Genomic DNA, 10,554 nt, shown 5'->3' with positions numbered 1-10,554 from the left:
GAGAAGCTTCCTTATAACATTATCTTTCCAACAACATTGAGGTCATAGGGCATAAAAAACAAGGGTAAACCAAGCTGCATAATGTCATAATCAGTCTCCACCCTTCTCCTTCCAAACGAACTCTATACTGGTTATCACATTTCTTTAAATATTAGATTTCGAGCGTTGGAAACAAAATAGAGGTACATAACTCAAAAGGAAGTAGTAATTCATTCTAATGTCAGTTCCTAAAAACTATGACCAAGGGACTATCCTATTACACCTACTAAAATGTTCAGACAATGTCGTTACCTATTCCTGATACTTAAAAACAAATTCTACTAAGGAACTATGTGCTATCTGAGCTGGAACTTTCTTTCTCTTTCTTTCTCTTTCTTTCTTCCTTCTTTCTTTCTTTCTTTCTTTCTTTCTTTCTTTCTTTCTTTCTTTCTTTCTTTCTTTCTTTCTTTCTTTCTTTCTTTCTTCTTCTTCTTCTTCTTCTTCTTCTTCTTCTTCTTCTTCTTATTATTATTATTATTATTATTATTATTTTCTCAGAAGGAGCCAACATTGCTAGAATTTAAGTCTCTGCTAGGAAGAAATCCAGGACCTCAAAAGCAAATACTGGAAACCCTGTAAAATCTTCTCAAATATATGCTCTTAGAAAGATTGAGGGGAAAATAAAGCCACAAAGGTTTTAAAAATCATTTTCCTCCGTAGTCAGAAGAACAGCAAAAGTACTGTAGTTACAGGGGTTGCCCTGCATATATGTAAATAACCTCTCCAATAGTCCACACATGTATAAACTAGGTTCAGTTGTTGCTTCCCTTCGGGTGGGTTTTGTGAGAGTTAGGTGCTGTGATCAGGGAATGGAAGTTGAGGTAACAACTAGAAGTAAAGAAAATAAACTCTTTGCCTTTAAATCCAAGTGGTTCTAGTTTCCTTTTACAAGCCTGAAGGGTTGTTGTACATATCAAAACTGCTGCATAGCTCCATCCCTGGTCACAGAAATCCCACCTCCTTCCGCCCTCCTCCCTGGAGATGTCAGACCTCTGGGAAACAGCAGTTACAAAAGGAGGCTTTCCATAGCTTGCACTAGAAAACGCTGGCACCCCATTCCTGCATAAAACAGCGCTAACCTGAGTCAGAATGCCGGGAGCTGTGCCTTTTGCTTCTCTTCAAATGGATCTAGATTATTTCTAGACAAAATTCTAAATAATGCTGCATAATTTTGCCCATGTACGTGACATGTCGATTTTTCTAATCCCCTGTTTGCCCTAGATAATTTTAAGCTTTATCCATCAGTGCGCCCCGGGAGAAAGAAGAAAAAGAAATCGCATTTAACAAGATGACAGTGTTATCTAGGTATCTGGCATCAATAGTAGCAGGAGTCTGTCATTGGACAATTATTTTCCTAGCCTACCCGACTGCTAAGAGAATGTTTTCATCCATTTGCAAGTGACTAACATTTTATTGATGTTTCAAAATGCGTTGGATACTGTTGCACTCTGAATTTCCGAGCTGGGTCTGAGAGTTAGGTTGGAATACTAACAGCAGGAACTCCCGCTGCAAACGTCGCGGTTAACGGCAGGCCTCGGAGTGTCCGTGGAGCAGCGAGGTGAGGCTGGTTAGGGGCCCTTCGATCCGGCCGTGCAGTGGTCACAGGTGATGGGAATCCTCCCCCTTCTCCACACATCCTCGTGCACGGCGGTAAAAATCACTGAGCGCCGCCGCCGCCGAGCGAAACGACTCCCTGCCCGCCTCGTAAAGAGCTCAGCCGGGGGAGGCGGCCGGATGCTGACCCCTGCAGAGACGATTGCTGCGGTGCGCTCTGCCAAGGACCCCGCTGGCGTTATGGAAAACGAGTTAGGGATGCGCGAGGTTTCATTCATTTCCTCCAAGGACTAGGGTCAGGTGAAGAAAATCTTTATTAAAGACTGCTTAAGGAGGAAGGGAAGAATGAAGGGGGTTGCTGAGCATATTTTTTTAACGACCGTACTTGTTTCCCTCCTTCATTTCCAAGCGCTTTGCTTTCCAAACTCCTCGCCGGGAGAGATTGATTGGCGTAACTGCTATTGACTCCAGCCTCGGCTGTCGCATTGATCTGCAAACGATCCAGAATAGCTAAAGGTCCTTAAACCTGGAAATGAGTTCACGAAAGGAAGAAGTAGAAGATGAAAGGGGCGGCCGGGTGCCCAGCACCCCCTCCGCGGCGGGCCAGGGCGGCGGCGCCAGCGGCGAAGGGGCTGCGGCGCGGGAGGCAGGGCAGCGGCTCTGCGCCACCGAGCAGGGGCCGGTGCAGCGCGGTCGGGAGGCTGTGGAACAATGTAAACCTGTGACTCTTTAAACCCGACAACCCTGCCTCGCCCAGATACGGATGCTCCGATCCTTGCGCCCGATACGCTCAACTGGGTTAAACTGCCTCTTACATAACGGCGCGGCCCGGCTCCACACAATTAAAACCCTGGATCCCAGTCCCTTCCGGACTCCGCCGCGCCGCGCCGCGCCCCCCGCCCGGCGCGCGCCAGTGCGCCTGCGCCCCCCACGCGCGCCCCCCCCCCGTGCGCGCGCACAGCGTCCGCGCTCACCCACGGCACACACGCCGCGCCTGGACCGGCCCTCCCGCGCATCACACACCCGCACCCACACCCACTTTAGTGCCAACACGCGCGGGGGAGGAAGGCGCCCTCCCAAGCATACTGACTGACCCTACAGACGCTCCAGCGGCTCTGCTGCGAGGCCTGGCACGCCCCCCCCCCCATGTCCCCTCAACCAGCAGCCCCAGCCGCCACTGTCCCTACCTATTTCCGAAAAGAGGTAAAGAGTGAACTAGTTGGCCGCTGGTGAACTGGAGCACGGCCGCCCAGGCGAGAATGGAAACAAATAAGAAACAAACAAACAAAAAGCCCTCACAGTCCCAGGCGTCATGATGGCGCCCATCACAAGTTGGAGGACTTTAAAGTTCCCGTGCTCAAGAGGTAAAACGCACGCGAGGGGGGAAAGCAAAGCGCCCCTCGGCTGTCTCCACACCAGCCCGACACGGAGACTTTTCTAGCAAAGCGTCGCTCCAGTGCCCGAGACAGGAAGGGGAGCCTTGTGCCTGCGACGCATCTCTTTCCCCGCAGTTTGCATGATTGTGATAGACCTCCTCCTGATATATAGTTCCGTTTTCTTTCTCTTTTTCCCCCCTTCATTCCGCCCCCCTCCCTGCTGCATCCCCAATCCCCGGGCGGGGTTGCTAAGGAAACGGCCGCTTGGCAACGCGCGCGAGCCCGGGGGCCGCCGGCCGCCGCTGCGCCGGGCGCTGCTGCTGCTGCTGCGGCGCTTGCAGCCGCCGTCGCCGCGCCTCCGCCCTCACTCGCCGGCGCGCTTGCCTCCTCGCTAGATGGTGTGCGAGCCGCCCGAGAATTAGACACGCTCCGGACTCGGCCAGAAGCGCCCGGGAGGCGGTGCAGCGCGGAGCCAGGGGGTGGGAGGGGAGGGAGGGAGGGACGGCGAAGAGGCGGAGGGGAGGAAAAAAAAAAAAAGAGAGAAACAACACTCAACAACTAGAGGGGGGAAAGAAAGAAAAGAAGCCCACCCAACCCTCCAAATAAAGGGGGGAAAAAAAATCGCGTGGCGCGCCGCCTGGTTCCCGGGAAGGCGCGCCAGCAGCGGGGCGGGGGAGCGCGAGCCGAGCGCTTCTGGAGAGCGAGCAGCCTCGCAGGGATGGACATGATGCTGTTGGTGCAGGGCGCTTGTTGCTCGAACCAGTGGCTGGCGGCGGTGCTCCTCAGCCTGTGCTGCCTGCTGCCCTCCTGCCTCCCGGCCGGACAGAGCGTGGACTTTCCCTGGGCGGCCGTGGACAACATGATGGTCAGAAAAGGGGACACGGCGGTGCTTAGGTAGGAGGACCGGCGTGCTTTTCGTACTTGTCTCAGTCTCTCTTTCTGTCCCCCCCCCCTTCTTTTTAAACCGAGTGAGAATGCCGGCGGTGACCACTGTCCAAAGAGCACCTCGGGGACGCTCGGGGCGGCCTGCGGGCGCTGGCCCGGTGGCCGGGCGGGCGGGAGCCGGGCTCGCGTGCTCAGCAGCACTTTGCCCGCGCGCCGCGGAGCCCCCGGGACCGGGACGCGCGGGGCCGCAGGGCGGGGGGCGCTGGGAAACTCCGCCCGCCGGGTCCCTGTTCCACGGTCGTCGGGCGCTCTCGGAGAGTCTGACAAGTTCCTCAGGCGTGTTTCTGCTCGACCCGAGTCTCTGCGACTTTTGCAAACTGCTCGCCCCCCGCGCCCTCGACTTTCCCTCTCAGTTGGACACTTGGGCTCGGTCTCTCCCGCCTCAGCTTGCTGGCTTTCTCCTGAGGGCTTTCCCCCTTTTCTCTCTCTCTCTCTTTCTTTTTTCCACCCCCCCTTCTTACTCCCCCCGCCCCCCGTCCATTGCCTCTTTCCTTTTCTGTTTCATCTTCAATTTTCTCTCATTCAAAAAAAAATCGCCACCGCTGTCATGCCTGGCCCCTCTTAGGAGCCCTCCCCTGCCCGACCCCGCTCCGCGCCCCTGGCCCTCCTCAGCGCTCCCGTGGCGTGGTCTTGCCGGGCACACCCCGGCTCTCGCCCTCGCCCTGCCACACGCGCGGGCGTGCTCCCGGCGCCCTGCTGTAGCCCGTTCTTCACCCGCACACGTCCCCTTTCCTGGGCGCTCCCGCTCAGTTCAGAGCCTCGCTCCCACGGGCTCTTCGCGCGCTGCGGGCCGCGCTCACACTCAGGTCCTCCGACTGCGTGAAAGGCCCGCACTTCTTCCCGCTCCGCGCTGCCACTCACAGGTGCGCCCCCCCCTTCTCGCCTCTGTTTTCTCTGTTTCATCTTTCTTCCCTCCTCCCCCCTCCTTCCATCTTCAGCTTTACTTTTTTTTTTTCTTCCCTCTCTCTCTCTCCTCACTCTCCTTTCTCCCCCCTTCCCCTAAGCTTGGGCGCTGAGATGTTTTGTCATTAATGAACCTCCACAGCCTGATGTTACCCCCTAAGCAGCACTGCAGACTGAGCTCCTGGAAACAGTTTCTCTCCTGTGAAAATATAAATTGACGATCAGCAGTACTTAGATCTAAACACGGCTAAAGGCCCTAATTCCTTCATTTCCCATCTCCCTCCCTTCTGCGCTCTGTCCCCCCACCTGATGTACACCTCAAATCTCCCTGAAAGATCTTCTTTCTCGCCACTGGGTGGTAGTTGGCTTATAAGTGTGGATTGCACAAAACCGGAATACATGGCACGTCTAAGTGAAAGAGTGGGGATAGGTTTCTGTTTGGATCGTGTAACATTTTAAATTTAATGCTCTGGGATCTGGGTGTGGTATATGACTTACACCTCCTGAAACAAGCTTATGAGTCGAAATCTGCATGGAATACTATTATAGTATCTAATATACACTAACAACATGCTTTTATAATATATCTTGTTATCTTTGCTGTAAACACAAAATGCCCCTGGATGTGTACAAAAGTAATGATAATTTTTTATAACTGAATAAAATACCTTTTCATTGTTGGTGAAAGCAGTGAACTCTTTGTCACATAGGGGATATAAATGAAGCCCGTATTTATGTTCTTTATATTAAGTTTGTTTTAAAAGTTCGAACAATAGTGGTAAGGACAAGACACTTCTTTCAGAGACTGCAAACATATATCGTGGGAACTGCAATCTATATGTTTGTAGCAGCATATTGCTTATTTGTAATGATCAATAATATCTTCAAACTAAATAATTTGATAGACTGCTTCTCTTTGATGATATATCTTGGCATTTTGTTTCTAATGGACAATCTAATAAATACTAAGGCTAATTAAAATAGATGAACCCATGTTTTGCTTCTAGGAGACCTATGCTTAGTTCACTCATTGCTTCCAATACTAAAGCTTCTCTAACTAGTGGAGAAAATATCTTCCCAGTGTGTTAGTTTGGTGCAGTCCTTGTTTACTCCTATGTACTGTACCTCATCCATATTTTTTTCTATACCCTGAGTTTTGTGATACCTTATTTTAGGGAACTTTTGACTTAAAAAATTTTTAAACAGAATAGAATCTCTATCTTTTCTAAATGATGTTTCTAACTAATCATAGTGTTGTTGTTTTTTAATAAAATAATCATTTTTTTTGTCATAGGCAACAGAAATCTGATCTGCGCTAGTTACTTTTTACCCAAAGTAATTTGCTTATAGTAATTCTAGAATTCTCTAGGGACCATCCCATTTTTTTTTTTTTTTTTTTTTACCTATTTACATTGTCCATGGGTTTTTAACTATTTTAACATATATATACACATACATATATATGTGTGTATGTATATATACATACACACACACACACACACACACACACACACACACAAGAAATCCTCAGTTTATTTTTTCTTAACTCTTCTCCTGCAACTGGTATTGACTGTCTTCATAGACCAGTACAGACAGAGCTTAAAGACTGATTGAGTGTAAGTCAGGTGACATATTTTTCATCAAAAGTAATATTACAGAGTTATGTTTTTGCTTTGGATATTTAGAATTGTGTTTGGTGTTATTCTGTAACTCATTAGAAAACAAAACAAACAAAATTTACCCTCAAACATGCAATCCCCCACAATAAAGTACAGAAATCTAGTGCTCAAGAGAATACTCTACTGAATTACATTATATCATTCATTAAGTTTTATACAATATACTCTACTTTTATTCTAACATATTACTCAAAGTATCTCTAATAAAAAGCAAATAGTGGCATAACAGTTGTCAAATAACTTTAAGAGCTAAAGGCCTGAAAGTGCAAACATGTCAGTCAGTGACTCTGTTGCTTGTGGTTACATTAATGAAATAGAAGTTTAAAGGTCAAATGATACATTTTTATCTCCTAAATGCCACTATGTCTGTTTTAGAGAAAAGAATCAAGAAAACAAAACTTTCTTTAACTGGTATTATAATGCAAAAGAGAAATTTATTTGGTGATTAACTATAATCTATCATTTGTAAACCATCTTCTCTGTTTAGCTCAAATAGAGGACTTATCATGAAATTTCATTTAATAATTTCAACATTCTTGTCATTTCAACTTTGTCTTTTAAGGTTAGTGAAGCAATATATTAAATGTCAAAATGTCCTTTTCTTCTAATAATGTTATTCACTGGTAAATTTCTGAAGGATTCACTTGAGCTATTTGGACCTTCTTGATAAAGTATTTAATGATGCATCTACTCAAGAATAAAGTAACATTTGGTATCTCCCTTAAACTTTGGATTCAAATAAATACATGGGTGTCTAGAGTACATTGTAACTTGCTACAAACACAAACTAATATATTCATTAACTTATTAAAAAGTGACTTTGATTACAACTACATTTAATATATTTTGGTTATTTTATACTTAACAAAACTTGTTAAACTGTATATGGAGAAATTAACTTTTTTTCCAGTCTTCAAATTACATTTTGCAGTGCATGGAAGGTCTGAGTTATTGCTTCATGGGGTGACATAGCAAAGCACAGGAGATGCTAGAACTACATTGATCACACTTCAGGATCCAGTATTTCTAGATGTGGAAAATCAAGGGGAATGTAACTCAGCTCTGGATCAATACATAAATTTCAGATGACTTTTTAAATATGGTTTTACAATTACTTTAATGTGAATCAGTTGTTTTATTCTTACCTTACTGACAAACAAAGTTATGATAACATGTCCAAAATGTTTAATATTCTTTGGAAATGATACAAGGAACATCCTCATTTATATCCTACAAGTATCTGAACATTTTTAAAAACACATGTCAGTTTTAAGCTAATTATTTCAATCTGTTTCTACTTCAACTCTTCTGTATGAATTTTGTACATTTTAAGCTGCCTTCCTGATATGAACTCAAAATATTCTGTTATCTGCTTGTCATGCTTTAATCAATGAAAGGGAAAGTATTTTCTTAAATGTTTTTTATTTTACCTTAGCAAAGTTGATCACAACTCTGTTATTTTAATGCAGTCGATTTGAATGGAATTTATATGAGATCCTAATATGATATTGTAATAAGGAGGAAGGCTTTTACTTAAAGCATAAATCATAGAGCACATTTCCACAGAAGATATATCCATTGGAAGACACAAAACTTTTACAAGTGGATTTATAATGGATATGACAAATATTTATTACTTGTCAGCCTATTTGTCCAATATGTTTACCTTTTGATAAGACTACATTAACTAGTTTGGTTTGGATACAAAAAAGTACATGATTTATGTATGAGAATGGAGAATTACCAATAGCAATAGAAATCAATTATGCTGTACCTTCAGAAAATCATTGAGGAGTCTCATATTGTCTGTTGAGTCATTCCTGCACATTGATGCCTCACATATCCCAGGTACATTGTTCAAGTATATAGATACTCTCAGCTTTGAACATTAAGGTGTTATTTAAAAACCTATGTGCTTATTAAATGGTGTCATTGAACAAATATATTCAAAATTCTGTTTTTTCCCCTTCTTTAAAAAAATAAGGGGAAATAGATTGTCATACTGAGTCAATTGGAAAATTGTGTTTCAGAATATGGAATTAAGTGCTACAATATTACCTGTAGTGATTTTTCTGGGCTGTTCTGTTAGCATGACTTATCACTTGGTATATTAATATGTAATTATTTATTATATTAAAGAACAATAATAGTTTTAAGAATTTATAGATAAATTTATTTTTGCCCAATCTTTTTAGTTCAGAAGAACTGCTAAGCTCATGTGGTTATAGAAATCTTTGAACAGAAACATTTTAATGAAGTACTTATTTTATTTATTTATTTTTATTATTATTATTTTTTTACATATGTCGCCTTTTTTCCCCATTGATCCCTTCAGCCCCATATCCACTCCCTGCCCCAGGCCTTTACCACACTATTGTCTATGTCCACAAGTTATGCATATATGTATATAATTTATTTGGTTAATCTCTCCCCCCCACCCCCCACCTACCCTCTGAGATTTGTCAGTCTGTTCCATGCTTCTATGTCACTGAATCTATTTTGTTCATCAGATTATTTTCTTTAGATTCCACATATAAGTGAGGTCATAGGATATTTGTCTTTCTCTACCTGGCTTATTTTGCTTAGCATAATATTCTCCAGGTCCTTCCATGCTGCCCCAAAGGGTAGGAGATCCTTTTTCTTTATAGCTGTGTAGTATTCCATGGTGTAAATGTCCCACAGCTTTTTCATCCACTCATCTACTGATGGGCATTGGGCTGTTTCCATCTTAGCTATTGTGAATTGAACTCCTATGAACATAGGGGTGCATATATTCTTTATGATTAGTGTTTCAGGATTCTTAGGATATATTCCTAGAAGTGGGATCACTGGAGGCAGCTCCATTTTTAATTTTTTGAAGAACCTCCATACTGAAGTACTTATTTTAAATAGATTGGCTTTGTAATTAAACAGCTCCACGAAATAAGTTAATTCTGCAATACCTGACTTCTGAAGAGTTCCAAGAAATGTTTACATGCTGTATGTGACAGTTCTGGGCTTGATTCACCAGACCCAACCTTCAGCCTTCTGCTACTCTGTGCTATTGGAGCTAGATGGTGGAGCTAATCCCTCCGCCACACTTCTCAGTCTTCTATGTCTTTAGGCTGTGGTTGGCCAGTGCCAGGTCGTTTGGGGAGAATGGAGGACATGAGTGAGAGCCAGGGTGTTTGTTTCTCCCCTCCTTCATCGCCTTGGGCAATGTCCAGCAGTGTCTCCATCTCCCACTGGAACCTCATTGTTTCTTCTTCCACCCATAACTGGCGCTTGGCCTTCTGTTCATGCCTCACCCATTTGTTCTTTCATGCTGGGAGCAGTAACGGTTCCCTGCTGTTCCAACTGCTGGGTTCTGCTTCTCAGCTTTCCCATCCCTTTGTAATCAGTTCCCTCCATTAAATTCCCTCGGTTTAAATATCCAGGTTGCTTTAAGTTTTTCTGGTAGGGATCTGATTAATGCAAAGCGAAAAGTAATAGTTTTAGTGATTTCAGTTATATCTGATTAAATTACTGCTTTGCCCGTGGCACAATAATGTCACTTGCTAGCATTGGATAGCAACATTGGGGCATATTACAAAAAAGAAAGATGGATATTTGTTCCCCCCCCACACACAAATTATGATGAGATTAAAACAAATTTATAAATATTCGATTAAATTTATAATTGAATAAATAATTTTAATAAAAATATGTAATGTTGCTAAGGGAGGGGAAATGAAGTTAATAGATATATATTGGCAAAATTCACTAATATTGTATTTTTTTTTTTGACTGAGCAAAAGAAAACTAGGGTTAAATTCTGCTTGTGGATATATGATCAAAATGCTGAGATAATTCTTACAGTATTGCCTATTTAAATCAGTAGGAACTCAAGGTCTGTCTTTTATATAACTTAATACCAAGGAGTTTTCAGTATTTTATGAAGTAAATGACCATAATAATGCCCATATTTCAGGTATTGAAGTATTTGACCACTGCAGAAATTAGCCTCACAAGCCATTTGAATCTTTTGATTAGAAATCAAATCACTTTCTACCCTATCCTGTTCAATTAGCATAAATTAA

The 10,554-nt window shown here is 43.7% G+C and overlaps 1 protein-coding gene across 1 annotated transcript in view; it reads left to right on the top strand.

The window, feature by feature from the left end:
- The first annotated feature begins 3,291 nt into the window (after positions 1-3,291).
- The window catches only part of NEGR1 (neuronal growth regulator 1), a 724,429-nt gene continuing 717,166 nt past the window's right edge, over positions 3,292-10,554 (top strand). Inside the window, exon 1 of the mRNA XM_081145808.1 lies at positions 3,292-3,863. Coding sequence (XP_081001934.1) covers positions 3,688-3,863 — 176 coding nt within the window. The 5' untranslated portion in view covers positions 3,292-3,687. The remainder of the gene's footprint in view (positions 3,864-10,554) is intronic.

This window comes from Miniopterus schreibersii, assembly GCF_964146895.1.
Source record: "Miniopterus schreibersii genome assembly, chromosome: 8".
In the NCBI taxonomy this organism is placed as follows: Eukaryota; Metazoa; Chordata; class Mammalia; order Chiroptera; family Miniopteridae; genus Miniopterus; species Miniopterus schreibersii.
This window is presented reverse-complemented; position numbering and strand designations above follow the sequence as displayed.